Source organism: Schistocerca gregaria, chromosome X, assembly GCF_023897955.1.
Source record: "Schistocerca gregaria isolate iqSchGreg1 chromosome X, iqSchGreg1.2, whole genome shotgun sequence".
In the NCBI taxonomy this organism is placed as follows: Eukaryota; Metazoa; Arthropoda; class Insecta; order Orthoptera; family Acrididae; genus Schistocerca; species Schistocerca gregaria.
The window spans coordinates 356,889,448-356,906,785 of record NC_064931.1 but is presented as its reverse complement, the minus strand read 5'-3'; the positions used below and the strand labels follow the sequence as shown (position 1 = coordinate 356,906,785).

The following is a 17,338-nucleotide window of genomic DNA, read 5'->3' as shown; positions in this document are numbered from 1 at the left end:
TGGCCATCTTCCGGTGATACTGGCGAAAATACACTGAGCTCTAGTATTTAAGGCCCCACCAGCACAAGCGTGGTGGATTCAGTAGGCGTTGCGCGTGAGCTACTTGAGAGCGTTCGATTCTGCTGCGCCATGCACCCACAGTGGTGAAAACTCGCTGCAGAGGTAGAATTCGATTGTCTTCTCGCGGTTTCATCACAGAACTACGCTGGCTACGGAGGACACGAAGTTATTCAACGATTGGATTCCATGCAAAATTCAACTAAAAACCGCCATCTCGATTAATAACAAACTCTGCCAGACAGTCGTATATCCACGGACTCATTTTCAATGAAACTCCAAAAGTTAGACGTGTGGGACACAGTTTTTGTCTCACTGTAATTTATGACATGACCAGTGGAAATACAAAGTTCGACAATGGCAGACTTACAAGGCTGAAGAAAGCGAGCATGCCGCTGATGTTCTACAATATGATCATGCACAGTACCCGTCGTTTGCCCTATATAAGGCTTGCCACATTCACAGAGTCCTGTGAACACCTGCCTTGAGCAGGTCTAGGTCGTCTTTGACAGATTCCAAAAGCGACGAAATTTTTGTAGAAGGGCAAAAGATTGCCTTCACTTCATATTTTCTTAGTATTCCACAAAAACATTGGCCTCCCGTGGATACAAAGGACTCTCCATGGATGATTTTGAGGAGCGAGCACTCGCCTCAGCCACTTTGAAACAAACAGTATTTTGGCGATATGTTGATGATACTTTTATAGTTTGGCCTTATGGTTTGGATCGTCTGCGAGAGTTCCCACAAGATGTGAATTCCACACACGAAAACAGAAAATTTACCATCGGGTTGGAGAAGGAGGGTTGCCTGCCGTTTTTAGATGTCTTGGTGCGGCATAAGAGCGATGGCACAATTCGTCATTCAGTATATAGAAAGCCCATTCACACAGGCCTTCACTAGCAAGCCGCTAGTTGCCACCATCCGGCACAAACGATCGGTGTGTGTTGGAGACCTAGATTCACGGAGCCCACGCCATCACTGACACCGATAGCTTGCAAACGGAACTAGGGCACCTGCCGACTGTATTTCTGAAGAATGCGTATTCGTCCCAGCAAGTGGAGAGAGCGCTGCAGACCTGTAAATGACGGAGCAAAGAAGAGAAAGAGGCCTTTTAAACGACTGCCTATTTACCATATATTGGTAATATTTCACCGTAAATAGGCAGAATGCAAAGAAAATATAAAGTGAAAGTAATCTTTCACACTACTGCGAAAATTTCGTCGCTCTTGGGATCTGTCAAAGACGACATAGAGCGGCGCCCGGCTGGAGTTTACAAGATTCCGTGTGAATGCGGCAAATCTTATAATAGGGCAAACTATGCGTACTATGCAGGATCACACTGTAGAACATCAGCGGCATACTCGCCTTCTTCAACCTTGTAAATCTGACATCGCCGAACACTGTATTATACTGGTCATGTCGTAAATTACAGTGAGGCAAAAACTGAGTCCCATAAGTCTAACTTGTGGTGTTGTATTATTAATGCACCCATAATCAAGGTGAGATTGCAGAAGGGCCCTTTCAAAGTGGAGTAGGCAGTTTCCACCAGTGCCCCATGCATGGTAGTTAAAATATAAAGAACTTTATGGGATCGTCTTTAGGTCGGTAAGTTATGGCAGCAATGTGAGTTTGGAATCGAACTCGATGACCAGGATGCTTACTGTGTCTTTAAAATTTAGAATTGTGTTCCTAATCCTCAGCGCAGCAAAGCTTAAGACAGAACTGAAACGGGTAAGAACAACGGTCATAGACTTCTCTCTTCAGAAATTAAAATCCCTCTATCCATCCCATTCCTCCAACAGTCGAATAGTCAGTTGCAATAGACGTGTTGTTATTGCAACTCTCGAGGAGGAACAAAAGAAAGAGAAATCGTCAACAGAAAAGGAATGTTGGACGGAATTATGCGTGGACGCTATTCTTTTAAAAGTTATGGCAAAGACAGTCGTACTAATAACACTACCTTGAGGGACCTCGTTGTCTAGCTCGCAGCAGTCATAGAGGATGTCACGGACTCGATAGGATATTGTGCCCCCAAATTGAATTTTGGGCATTCTCGAAGTAAATAAATAAATAAAAATATAGAAAGTGATGCCAGTGCTGGAAAGCCTGTTATGTAGCCGCTTCGTTGTGGGTCAGGTTATCAGGGGTGGAGTGATACCTCGTGAACCCACAATAAAAGCGACTAAAGATTTGTCTGATTTCTAATCTCCAGAAAAGGCGGCGATTGACCATCCGCTCCAGGGTCCGTCCCACGAGGTTACTGAGGACAAACTGCGATAGCTGTAAAGATAAGGGGGGTGCATCCCTCGTTTTAAAAGTGGAATTACAGTTGCCTAATGCCAAAATAAGGTAAAAATATCGAGGAGGATTTCTTCGCTGCATCCTGCGAGCTGCTGTAACATATTATAACGTTCCATATCGTGATCAGGTGACGTGTCAGGAGTTGCGGATAACACAGAATCCATGGAGAAAGAGCCGTTGTATCCTTCATCACAAGTAGAACAGAAGTCCCATTTTCCGTCTTATCATCCACCCTGTAGCGTCAAAAAGCTGAATCCTGACTGGCAGTGGAGTTAAATGTGGCAAAATAACACGCCATATACCGTATAATGTTTCACGGGTTTGTTCGCAGCCATGTGTCTCATCGGCGCACAGCGCACCATTAGATTGAAAGGTTCAGTCTCGCGATCCGAGCACTTGGCCCAGTCAAGCGTGAAAATGCGGGCACGTCAACGCATATAGACGTATTAATGACAGGAGGGATCATCTCTCCACAACAGAAAAAAGTGAACATCAATATATGAATTACCCACTGAGTTAAGTTAATGACTGTTTAATAAATTTGCAGAGTATTATGAATGGCTGATCTAACTATGGCGCTAGTGGATGAGCATGATAAAAGCATAACTAAGAGAATAATTCATGCATGCGACAAATGATTGCCGGAGTGATTAGTGGAGGAAAGAAAAAACGCAAAATGAATATTAACACCAGTAACATCGCCACAGTACATGATGGAGGCATCTAGCCAGCTGCGAAACGTAAAAATTAATCATCTAGCTTCCGATTGGAGCTAACAAACATCACATCCTTAGTCAGTCGGTAATTGCAAAGCCGGCCCATTTTTGCCACACTCATCCAGAATTTATAGTGGAAATGGCAGCAGTAATGGCTTGAGATTCTGAGTCCACTTAAGCCTCTGTAACTAGTAATAAATTGGGGACATCTTTCTGATCGACACCAAGACGTGTCTGGAAGCAAGTGTTTACTCTTTGGTCCCCTAGTGGGAAGCGTTCTCTTCGGTCGTCTAGCAGTATGTGATAACTTTGTCTCCCACCTGCAACAGTTCTCTTACGTAGTCTAGTGTTCTCTGTCTTAACCGTCTGAAACGTGGTTGCTTCTGCCACAGTAGGAATTTCGCGGGCCAGTAGCAGCAGACATTTTTAGATCCGTCCAGTAATAATTTTGTTGGTTGGCTAAAAGCTTTCACTCCTACGGATTTCTGTAATTAACAAATAGTGCTATGGTGTGAGAAGAGAGCTAGAAAACCTCTACCACTCCATGTGACGATTCTGAAGTTGACAAATAGATATTCTTACATAAAGACACACATGAAAAAGCATGTGGTCTACAAAAATAAACATTAAAAACTAAAGTCACTACGTGGTACAAAGACTTCAAATAAAGCTTCTTTGTTGGCATGGTTGCGAAGGCAAACAGTGGTTCTCACACTGTTGTATCGCTGTAAAACTGCACTTGGCTTAGAGTTCTCTCTTTTCCAAAGGAATTTTTCACCTTGTCTCAAACAATGTTGCTTTTTGGCAGAGAGCTGGCCATCTCTACCGCCAAGACTCCGTGGACGGGCGAAGAGAATTCTGGTGTCTACTACCTGTGATAACCTCAGTCCACAGTGCTGAACACGTTTATGCTTTCTCTTCCTCCTTTTCAGAAACATCTACGTCGGCCCGACCAGCTTAGAGACTTTCAGCTTTGCATCAAAATAACAAGCCCACACAATAATAAAAGAAGGAAAGTAAGAATAAGTTACCTGGGTAGTCACTGGTAGCACTAAGATTGGTGCAGTTGTGATGCAGCATAAGAGCTTGGCTACACTGTTCAAGAGAATAAACAAAAAATATTATGGAATACGTTGCGTGACGGTTTTTGAAAAAAGCTGCCACAGAACACCACACCTCTGTTGCAAATAAAATGGGTGACGATTAAGCTGTGCTAAGATTCATTTGTAACAGAAATTACTCAAGGACATTTTAGCTCTTGCGGTTACTACTTTTTATTTTATTTTGTTTATATTTGTGATTCTACACACCCTTTGTCCTATGAGTATAGTGCATGATTGATATCGTTCAACACAGGGCACAGGTATAAACAATACGAAAATACAGAAGCACACTTATTTGCAACCCTGCTCAACATTTATCCATATGCACTGGTGGAATGTGATATTTATATGTGCAAACATATAATAATAACATCAATAGTAATAACAAGGAGAACACCAGTTGCTACATCGTTACACACACACATACTGATTACTCCTACAATGTTGATGAAAGATGGCAGTGCCTTGATACATTGACATACATATAATGGTTTGTTGTCAAGATCCACTCAAATCAATCCACAAATCATTAGTTACACCATTTACACTTATTATATTACCCACACCATATCATTCACTCTGCTGCATAGTATATTACATTTAATAATAATGATAGTAATAATAATAATAATAATAATAATAATAATAATAATAATAACATTCAAGGAAACAGATATACAGTAAATCACTTCGCACGATACAGGAATGACAATTCCTGCAACACATGTTCAAAGCAACCTATACAAGCGAAACAAAAGTCTCACACTTCTGTTGTATATGCAACATGTGAAAATACAAAACTGGACACTAAAGCTATTAGTAACTTCTCATGTGTAAACACTCGGGTTACTGTGTAAGTAAAGTGATGTACTTATCGGTAAATGAATATCGTAATTGCAACATCAGTTTTGGCAGCATCAAACAATAAACGAAATATACGAGGAATTACCATTATAAGTATTACAAATTCACAATTACTCACAAATCGAGACACTGCTGATGCAATACTTTAGAATTAATGCGAGAGTAGCAAAGTTCATGCATGAAACATCAATTGGAAACATATTAGCAGCACCAGTGATGGCGTGTCATGGGCAGCGGGCACCATTTTTAATACTGTGAAATTACTTTAATATAATAAAATGTCTTCGACTAGATAAAAGTCGTACCCTTGTGAACAGTACTTACAAAATCCACAGACAAATCCTACATCATCAGCTGCTTGGACTCACGTACCTTTACGTGGTGTGGCATGTTACTAATATAACTTTCCCTACACAGCCACCCAGTGCCTCATGCTAGTGGTGTATTTAACTTCACCTACAACATAAAAATCACCATAATATCAGCGCTGCAACACATCCAACAAAAAACAAGAACATCGGCCCTCCATAGCTATTGGTAGTAACTGCTCAGTGCACCATGCTACTGGCCTCAGATATCAACCATAACATGAAAATCGTCTTTATAAAGCAAATTTATCCGACGTCTGATTCAGTGTACTCATTATTGTAATATTTCATTATTGCTTCAGTGGCTTAAACATTTCCGGGAAATCTTCCACACACTATTCACCTCCTTTATTCTTCCACGCCCACTTAATTACTATTTCGAAAGTGGTTTTTGCTGTGTCTTCCGAGCAAGACACAGCCAGGGCATAAGCACAACAGGCGCAAAGATGCGAGCTGATGCCACAGCCACAGAGACTCGCCATTTGCGTGAGTTCCACCAGTACCACGGGCGGCGCTGAGGATGAAGATATCGACTTCGCCTCGTCCAATTGAAAGCCGAGTACTATCCTCCATTGAGCGGACGACAACGGACAGAAGCCTACTCGGAAGATAGAAGAGCAGCTCCCGCCCACTTGTTTATAGATCATCGTCCAGGGCTGACTTAGACTGGGAACGTAGTTTGTGAACTCTTAGAAGTGAATAAACAGTTGTAGTAAATAGCGTCTGCTATGTACTGTGAAGTTTACCTATGATTATTTGCACTTAGTCATTGAAGGCCGCCGTGCGGTTCTAGGCGCTACAGTCTGGAGCCGGGCGACCGCTACGCTCGCAGGTTCGAATCCTGCCTCGGGCATGGATGCATTTCCCCTTGGTCTCCGAGGGCTAAGTGTTTTCTTAGGCTGTCAAGTTGCAAGTAAGTAATCTTCGGTTTCCCAGCAGCAACAAATCTGTTCCATCATCTAGCTGCAAGTGTTCTCTGTCTTAATGTCCTGAAGCACGGCTAATTATACCAGAGTAGGAATCTCACGATCCACACGCAACGGATATTGCGAGTTCTGTGAAATAATAATTTTGTGAAAAGTTTAAACATACTCTTCCACATGTGGCTCTTGATATAATGAGCCAATAGTGCTTTGAGATGAGGAGAAAGCCAGATCTGAAGCTGACAAACTGAAAGTCTTACACGTAGAGATGTACAGCAAAGTGTGTGTTCTACAGAAATAAACAATAAGAACTGCTGAGAAAGCCTATTAGAAGGATTTGAAACGAATGATTTTCCATGACATGGCTGTTGAGGCAAGTGGCAGTTCTCGTGCTGCAGAATCTCTGAAACGATGCACATGATTTGGATTTTAATCTTTTTCTTCTCATGTCTCGAGCAATACTGTTTTTGGGAGATAGCTGACTCTCTGTACTACTTGGAGTCGGGGGAGTGGGCGAAGCGAATTTTGGTTTCGATTACCGGTGATTAACTTTGCTGCGCCTTTGAAGAAACTTCTGTGTCGGGCCAGCCAGCTTACACCTCTGGAGCATCATAACAGAACCGTTGCCTGAATGAAAGAAGGAAAAGAAGAAGTAATTATCTGGGCAGTCACTGGTAGTATTGAGCATTATTTGCAGCTGTGTTGCAGTGTAAGGGATCGTCTACACTGGTCAATAGGACTGAGCGTATAAAATCATGAAACATGTTGAATGACATTTTTGGGGGACATTGGGAAGTTTCGAACAAACCTGACAAATGGCAGAACTATAATGAACCAACAAAATGGTGTCTACCCAAGAAGCTCTTTACAAGCAACATGCTATAATCGAATTCCTGAGTGTGGAGAAGGAAACCAGTTTGTTAGTCCATAACTGTTTCTCAAAAGTTTACGCTAGTGATGCAGTTAGTAGGAGAAATGCTGGGTAGTAGCTAAGCAGAATTAAGCATCAGGAGAAGTAGAAACTGAGCCACACGATCGGCGACAATCAGGACGTCTGTTCGCAGGCCCTGATCCCAACATGGTAAATCATGAGTATATACTTACTCATGCAGACCAGTGTATCATAGTTCAACAACTAGCTCTACAGTTGTTGGTGAGGACTGGATGTGTGTGTGCTATTACTGAGGCTCTTGGATATGCAAATGCGTGCTCAAGATGGGTTCCAAGAGCTCTCACAACAGAGCACAATTTTCAAGGAAAATTCATTTCGTAGAAGTTGCTGCAGAAGTATGATGTCAATGAAAAGCTCTTGAAAAGCTCTTTCAGTCGCAGGCCATTACAGGTGAAAAAATCGTGGTCCATCACTCTGAGTCAGAAAAAAATGTCAGTCAGTGGAGTGATCACACCAGCAGTTGCCAAGAAAGAACGAATTCTAGGCAGAACACTCTGCTGGCCAAGGCACGATGACAGCCTTTTGGGATAACTGATTCGTGACAGATTATGGCCAAACTGTCACATAACCCATTTCTATATTGTATTATGCAGATAGCAGCGTTAAGTATAGTCAGTTTATTTTAATGCTGTATGAAAACTGCAGGTAATGTTCGCTATTGCCAATGATTGCACTGCCAATAGTTTCTTCATTTGTTTTCCTAATAATACTGTGTGGGAGACTCGTTATTTCGGCAGCCTTGGAGGCCTTTTTTTATCTGGCTCGCGACAAGGAAGTTAACTTACGCGTTATTTTGTGCTGAAAGCTGTCTGTGAGGAGGTACAGAACATGGAAATGGCAGTCTCTCATGTCCGCACAGCGGAAACGTAGCAGAGGCAGGACTGACTTGTGGGAGACGCTCCGTAAACGCTGAATTTTGTGAGACGCTAAAACGAATGCTTTTTAGCTATGTAAGATCTGAAGGCCTGGAGGAAACATAGGACTCCACACCTTTGGACCAATGATTTAACAGAGCCATGCCACTCATGCTCACAGCAATTCTTTCGATGGAACGGCCGATTTCCCGTATCTGTGTACGTGTAAGGCCTTTGGTTAACGATAGCTGGAAACCTGTCATGTAGTGGGAAATATTTTCTGTCCCCTTTCCCATCTCCATAGCTTGCTAGTTAACCGTGAGAAAATCCATGATTATAGGAAACTGTTAAACTTGTTTATAAAATTATTACTGGTCGCAGCTCATAGGGTCAGCTGCAGTTGGGCAGTGAGTTTCCGACAGTGGCAGAACCAACTCTGTTTCGTAGAGTGAAGTCAGAATACTAGCTCCAAGGACACCGAAGAATACACTTGTGGGGAAGAGACCGAAGAGGCACTTGTTTCAGGGACACAGCCGAGAACGAATACCACAGTAGGCCGTGGTGGGGGACAATCACAGAGATAGATGTCTGTGACTTACAGAAAAGTACAGAGGCCAAGCTGGACTCAGAGTTTCCAGCTGCTTCTCTAGTTATCTTCGACGCTCATGCTATTTAAGCCTGGTAAGGACACAAAGCTAGTTAATTTGTATCAAGGTTTCATTGTGCAGGTTTAACGTTCACATCCAGCCTGTTGGACCTGTCTTGCACCTTGCCGGAAGTAATGACGTCCGAGCTTGCATATCCAAGGATCTTTCTCCCATCACTAACCATTTTAACAGTCATTGGACATATCCGCAATATTATTTCATACCATGCTTCCATGTGTCCACCCACCTGCCTATTTACAATCTCACAATAGAGAGCTATCCATTCCTGCAAATCACCGGGAATCGGACCAGTTGCATCCTATGGGTATGCTAAACAACTCAACGAACGATTCACATAAAGAGGGTGTCAATTTCTCATGCAGTTAATTCCAAATGTGTCCACCATTAATTTAGTGGCATATGTGAAGATTCCGAAAAAACTCCGGAACAGTTTCCGACCTATTCAGTCTAACAAGAACCCAACAGAAATCTGTAGTATCCTGTCCACTCGTCTAGTAAGCTGTTTTCTTGGATCGCTAGAAAACAATGCAAGAAAATCGTATTAATGGAATTTATTACAGTAAGTTAAATTGACATTACTTAACTTCGCATATTCACAAAAGTGTGTCATAAGCAGATGGCGACGTGCAAATAATCAATGTGTTTCGGCATATATAATTTCAATGCAAGCAAAACAAAACAGTTCCTTAGTGACTGCTGTAGCGTTCGTATGACGGGTCTTCTTCCAATCCCGCCGCGGCTAGGCGGCGCGTCGATAATATTCTCTTCATGTAGATGCCACTCCAGTGGTGGTGTCGTCCTAGTCAGCGTATTATTGGCTGACGTCATTTCACAGCCCTCACTGCTCTTCCGTTCTTCATTGTCATGGGGGCGCTTGTCATGACGCGGGAACACAGTCTTACTCCAAGACGATAATGCTCTTTCACGAAAGCTCTCGGAAGCAGGGAAAAAATAACAAAACTGAATTTTCCGTCATCGCTCATTAGGGATTTTTTACGTTGGGAATACTTTGAAGATGATGGGAGCGTAATTCATGCAGCGAAAACGTGGTTACATGCACAGGGGATGTCTTCCATCAACATGGAATACTCTCTCATACACAACACTGGAATATGGCAATAGAAGGAGATGGAGATTGTATAGAAAAAACAGTAAATGTAAATGAATATGGCGGTGTCACTGGGATATAGTTGACGTCCGAGCAGGTCCCACGACCGTTCTGTCGAGAACATTTCTTGATATTTTGCTGGTCGCAGGAGTACCTAATCACACAAACAGTTCATAGAGACACATGCTGTTTGTGGACGAACACTGACCTGAAGAAAACTGGCAACGAAATACCGCCACATGTGGACGCTGGATGTCCCTTACGTAACAATCTTTCGGCGGAATTTCCTGAGTCACTACCAGCAGTAACACGAAGCAAAACCCAGTGGGATCTACACCATGAAGCCAGAGGTACCGCCGCAGTGCCTCTCTCAAATAAAGGAGGAATGAGGCCTCTCTTTATATCGGTGGCGTTATCACTGACGATTATCATATGGATTAGCGGAGAACTGTGGTTATTCACAGAACACAATACAAAGACATTCAGTAGCAATCTATTTTTTCTAGTCACGGCACCACTCTAAACACATTTTTGTGTGCTGTGTTGTCAATGGTAGCCGAACCACGGAACGGTAATTCCGTAGTTTGGCTGTTGCTAGCAGCAGACCAGTGGTGCGAGATAACACAGAATATTGCAAGAAGTTCATTTCGGATGGCAGGTGCAGATAGAAAGAGGTTACAATGCATTTTGTGCACAATACTACGATCGTCCAGTGTGATAATCACGTGTTATCTGCTGGAAACTTGCACGTTGTCACGTTCCCATGCAATCCAACAACAAGTCACTGTCACATCTTAACGCCCTACAAATGTTGTTAATGCATGATTCGACGAGCTGGCCCGATGAAGACACATAGTGAGGCCACATTTAATAACGTCGGCTGCTGATAACGCTTTCTCATACAAGTACATGGCATATCCCCATTCTTCACAATGATGTCCCGATGAAAACACACAATAAGGCCACATTTAATTACGTCAACTGCTCATAACGCTTTCTCATAAGTGTACATGGCGTATCCCCGTTCTTCATAGTGATCAAACGACATTTTACGTTCCTTTCTTATGTACAAGTTCCGGGCATTTGATCATGTCTTTTTGGTGTTTAACTTTTTTTGCGAGGCAATGTACAGTTAGAGAAAAAGTTGTTGAGCATTATTTATTGAACAGTTCTCCTGTTTTCCTTACGAAGCGTGGCTGCGCATGGTGGGTACAGTGGCGTAAGTGGGGGTACGAGGGGGGGGGGGGGGGTTCGTGTTCCCCAACCCGCACCCTCAGAGCCAGAACGCTTTTTTTTAGTGTGTTTAAAGTCGCTCCCGTTAAAAATTGTAATGAATATTATATTAAATTTCGACTGTTCAACATGTACGTACAATGTTATATTAGATATTCTGAGGGCAGCAAGAAGGCACGATGTCTGTGAGTTGTCGAAGCTAAGTTGAGCCTAGCTTCCTACTTGTTATCGGTACATATCAGTACACTTCGTGTCGAATTCTTGTGTTTGCGACTGCTGCCAACTTCTGTGATGTAACAACTGTACAAATATAGTAGTGCAGTGAACAAGTGTTGTGTGTCAGTTGAAAAATATACAGCCTAACTATTGTGTTTTAACACTGCAATTCTATGATATGCTTTCACATAACTTAGTTACATCCGTGTGGAATTTATACCGTGGATGCAGACTATTTAAGAGCACGCATGCCTAAAGCTACATTATTTTATACAGGAGAGACATCAGTCTCCCTCTTACGTTCCTCCTCAGAGTGGCGACAAAATTATCTTTCTTGCTTTCTCCGCACCTCACACTCCAAGAGGTCGAAGCTTAACTTGGCACCATCAACTTATATTGACTTTTATTGTTCTCTATAGAGCAGCGCTATTGCTTCTTAGATCACTAAAATTCGAAATAAAATAGACTGACTGTCAATACCTTAAAGGATTTTAGTACTGTAGACTTAGGAGTGACTCAGTTGCATTGACAGCGGTGTTACAGTGCTATACCCAATACACAAGTTGGACCTATTTCCAATGGCAAATAAGCCAGGTGTTTGTGTCCTAGGGTCACTGAACAGCCACTGTGCATGTGTTTGTTTTACGACGAATAGAGTCCTTGGAAGTTTCAATACGTTTCTTGACAATGATAATAAGAAGGGAGTTGCGCTATCTCGTGTGACTCAGAGTATATTATTTGTCTAGCTCACGTGAAGTGATACAGTATTTCACTGTAAGTTTTTATTTATATTATAGAAGTGTGAAGTGTTGTTAAATAATTGTATTAATTTAATCCTGCTAACGTTATACGATTTCGATTTTGTGCCATCCATTCAATATTACGGTTAGAGAGTTACGGCGTAAATATACCACAAATAGTCTGTTTCCAGTTTCCTTCTAAACGCATTAAAAATAATAGTAATGCCCCAGAAGACGGGAAAAAAGAGCGGAAGTGTGACTTCATAAATCAATATTTTGTTTGAGAGAAGCGTTGGAAGTTGCTGAAGACATTAGAGGAGATATGAAAAATCGGAAATCTGACACCACAAAAAATTTCAGAACTGTTTTTGAGAGAGCACCTGAAAATAGTCTACAGCTATACATCTCAATCTTTGTTCCCCAGATTGTTAAAATCCAAAGGAGCAGACTAAATTAGTTGGTCCGAGACACTGAAGACTATTATCAAGGGGTGGCGTTTATCCTATTCTGAGATCATTTCATTACAGAGTTGAAGTTTACATAACGTAAGAAAGTGCTGTTTGAATTTTGTTTACTGTTACCGATTTCAGGCACTGAACATATCTTAAATAATGAATAACGAGAAGAGTTGAAGCTTTTAACTGAAGTGTACATTAAACATATGGGGTGGGAAGTTGAAGATGTTCTAGCTTAATTACATTTAAGGACAAGGATTCGAGACTGTCGACTATCATGGAAGCGCTGAAATTACGCAAGAAAGGCCGTGTATCCAAATATCAGAACCTTCTGAAGGTAATTACAGACACGGCAGAGAGAACATTCTCCACTTCAGAGAGAATCTAGACATACCTGGGAAATTCAACAGGGCAGACAAGTTTTGATGTTCCTTGTCTCACATTAAGTTTTATAACAATCGCTACATCATCATTTATTATTATTTACGAGTTTCAGAAGTAATGTATGCTGTTGTATCTGTTTAATTAAGTTGATAATTGTCTTTTATCATTTCAGACAAGACTAAACAGATTAGCCCTCTTGTCCATTCACTGTTCAGTACATATTACATCAATGAAGGTGACATACATCCTCGTCAAGAGAACGAAGAAACTAGGTATGTGATTATAGAGAAGGTACCTATTATTTTCAGGTAGCTTTGTTCCGTTTTTCATTATTTAAAGCCAAAGTTTCATCTATTTACCTATTTACGTGTTATGGACTTCGTCAGTACATCGCACAGTGCTTCTTACATTTTCAGAAACACTAATACTCGAGCCGACAACGTTTGGCCATTTTATTCAATGCGTATCATGTTTTGAAAAGAGCTTTCTTTCCGGATCTACTATGCTGAGAACGGAAGCATTAATTTTGAAGGGGGCTACAGCATAATTTGCAGTTGACACATACTAAATATTCGCGGTTGGCGTCAACGTCAATAAGCGTCGTAAATTTTCCACTCCGACGCTTTCATCTCCATTCATTTGCATCTGTGACAGTTTTGTTTCGTCTCGTCATGGAGCCGTTCTGAACAGCCGCTGAACGGCATCGGGACTCTCTGCGTGTGCCAACGGAGTACACACGCTCGTCGCAACTGTTGATGGGGAGCTCCGGGGCCCACTCCGGCGGCACGGTTTTACGAGAGCGCTCTTCCCAGCCGAGTGATCTGCAAGGAAATTTCGTTCCTCAGCACAACGGCTGCCTGTGGATTGAGTGTTTAAATTCGGAAGAAACGAAATATTGCATTTGTTGTGGAGTTTCAGTTTTCAATCATCTAAAACAATTATTCAGTAAACATCTTTTGCAAAATCACAACTGGTACATGTACCGGCTTCCGGCTTTTTTTAAGCGTAAAAATTACCAAAACTTAGTAAAACTAGGCAGTCTGAGACCCCTAGCTCAGAAACTGTTCTGAGTGAAATTCTCGAACACAATTAAAGGCGAAGGTAATATTTATGTATTCTTGACGTAGCCTGTATGGAGACGATCTTTCATGTATGATAATTGAAGAAATCTTCACAAGCTATAATCTATGAAACAGCATTTTGGATGACCGGTTTTGACAGAGCTATGTTGACATTATTGGATCTATGCTTTAAAATAATACAACATATTGTCCATCAGTGTCGCAATCTGTTTCACATTCCCACTATCATGAAGACCACTAAAAATCGGCATGTAAAATGTAAAATTACTATGTACAAACATGTACGCTTGTAATCGCAGCAGTAGGAGTTATGTTTATGTTTGTACATAGTGATTTTACAGTTGATATGCCAATTTTTAGTGGTGTTCATGATAGTTTCAATTGTATATGCAGTGAGAAACCACTTGCGAAACTGATGGGTAATGTGTTGCATTATGTTAAAGCATAAGTTCCGATGATGACAGCAAAACTCTTCCGAAACTATACATTCAGTAAAATGCTTTTTTTTAGCGATATTGGCTTGTCAAGTTTTCTTCAGTTACGAAAGTTATATTATATAGTTGGAAGAGGAATTTATCAGGTATTTTTTCAACTTAAATTTAACGTAATTTTCTTCGCGTTCCATACTTTCACTGGAAGAAAATGAATGGAATAAAAATTATGCCATATCGCTTGATATCAGATTTAGAAGCCACACCAGTAAACCTTTTTATAATAGCTTCACTGGAAATCAGTAGAACAATCAGAAAACTAATATAAACAGTGGGAGAGCCTGCTGGCTGCGTTACCAGTCATTACACAACTCAAAGTGGCAAGACCTCCTCCCCTCTTGAGAGGCAGATGCGAACCCGCTGTTATCTAAGTACAGTGTGAGTGTAAATATTTATTAGTTAATTAACGTTTTTCGCGTTTCAGACTTAGGACAGACCATGACATTTGACATAAGGGAAAATGATCATAAAAGAGCATGGAAGTATACCATTTGTCAATCAAGATTTGTAGACCACGTCCGTCGAGACCACCATCGCCCATCCATAACAGATGCAAATATGAAAATAATCAGTTGTATTAAGAAAAATCCTAACAACACGAGAAAACTTTCATATTCAAATGGCAATCACAGTAAAGAGACTCATAATAAACAACCAAACAAACATCCGCAACCTCCTGTTATTCAAACAATTAAATATACAGTAGATAAATCCCCCTAGCCATCACCACAAAGTATCATGTAACATAGCCAACTTACCTAACTTACCTACTGATGATCATCCATCACTACACCATAGTAAAGTAGCTTTAACAAAGAAATAATTTATGCACGGAAAAGATTTCATATGTATATCTCACGCCGGCCGCGGTGGCCGTGCGGTTCTGGCGCTGCAGTCCGGAACCGCGAGGCTGCTACGGTAGCATCGCCTGCCACTAACAGATATGGCTCAAACGAGCTATGCACTGCTTTGTGGTGACAAAATTATCCAACATTCCTTCACTTTATCTGTGTACTTCCGTCCCCTTCCATATACCAAGAGACACCGCCTACTACACAGTGCCAACATACAGCTTCTTACGCACTGAGATGACCATTGAGAGTGATGCAAAATCCCTCCTCCCCGTTCCAGGTCTTTCTCCCTTCTTTGGTCTTTCTTATTATCTGGCCGTCAGTGAACTCACGGCCACTTTTAATCTCGAAGTCAAACTGCGGCTTGCGGCGACTAGTTGGGCTAGCAACACCGAACCAAAACGAATGTGGCAATTGCGTCATACATGGCCTGACGCTGGTCCACGACTCGTCTGTCGCGACATCCACCGGCTTCCGGTGGTGACTCATTTCAGTGTTGCCGTTGGCGCTGCCAAAATGCCGACTCTTTTTTCCCTATCGCACCGACTTGGGAAGCCTCACCGTGGTGTTACATCTGCCCAAAAGCCGACACATAAGCGGTCTGACGCAATTTAACCGTCCGACCCATGCTGGCATGAGCCACTCGCCGGTGCGATTACCGGTGTACTGTAAAATTTCAGTTTTCCGTCAAACACCTCTACTGTTAAGCAGAGTTCTTACTAACATACCAGAAACAGCAAGGGCGCTAGTGCAGAGCTATGCTCAGTATGTTGAGAAGGTGGCACAAATTGTAGACAACAAAGAAGGGTGTGAGCAGGAGAAGATTTACCAAGTGTCTTCTTTTCTGACAGCAGCTGGTAAAAATTGAAAACAGCTACAAATTCTGGCCTCAGAGGACTGAAAAGACTGAAATCGTTAGTATGAATAAGCCACAATTTGTTTGCAAGCAGCCTACTATTGACGCTGTCAGGGACACTGCATGGAAGAATAATGGTGGAAATCCTGTGCAGCCACAAGTAGAGCGAAATGAAAAAGTGTTTGGATATGTGGAAAAGTGCACAAGTTTCAACCTCAGCCACGTTGATTTTGTGTCAGACATCATGTGGGGCGGTGGGTAAATAATCTTTACTTTCTGTTATGTCGATAATTCGAAAAACCGCTTAAATTTCCCGTTAGTGGGAGCCTTACACCCACCTTCACGGTTTACAAGAGTCTGAAAACTATTTTTGCACTCAGTCACAGGCGCTGGAGAACATACTGACCGTAATTTCCAGTCTGCAAGTGCACATTACCTTTTTATGCACTTAAAGAAAATATTTGAACTTGCTCTTTTCGCTCTTTACTCGACGGAATCAGGAACAACGACTATAAATAAAAGTTTTGATTTATAACTGATTGATATATTTAGTAAAAGTTCACACACACACAAATTATAATGATACCCCTAATAATAGTCCTATCGGAAACAGCACTATCAACTGTTCAGAAGTGACCTCTATGGAAAGTTCCAAGTAAAATGATCTGTCACGCTGACTTTTAATCACCAAGTTAGTGCTCGCCTGAAAAATATAAAATAATCTCGCTACTTGTCACGTGGTTTTGTCAACATTACTGGCGGCACACAAACAGTTACTTCCATGAAATCTAACCGATCCAGTATGGTAAACAATCCTGGAGAGTTCACTTCCTACTTTTCTGAAAACGTCTTAAAGTGTGGCCAACTCTGACGTCATCCGAGGCACGGTGCACGTATGCGCTAGACTGACGCAGACAGTTAGGTATATCGGTGTGAAGTATCTCTTCCCACTGTCTCTCTGGCTCAGAGAACCGCCAAACGAAACGTCTGCCATCAATGGCCGTAGGCACAGGTAGCAATATCTAAATGATCCATTTATCGGAAACGCATTAACTAATAGCTCTGCCATTTAATAGTTTACAGTCTTTTTAATTTGTGTATAAATAGAGTTAAGTT

General features: G+C 41.7%; 1 protein-coding gene across 1 annotated transcript in view; it reads left to right on the top strand.

Annotated features, from left to right (window-relative positions):
- The window catches only part of LOC126298062 (serine/arginine repetitive matrix protein 1-like), an 83,745-nt gene extending 67,261 nt beyond the window's left edge, over window positions 1–16,484 (top strand). The window contains exon 3 of the mRNA XM_049989381.1: window positions 16,218–16,484. Coding sequence (XP_049845338.1) covers window positions 16,218–16,484 — 267 coding nt within the window. The remainder of the gene's footprint in view (window positions 1–16,217) is intronic.
- The last annotated feature ends 854 nt before the right edge of the window (window positions 16,485–17,338 follow it).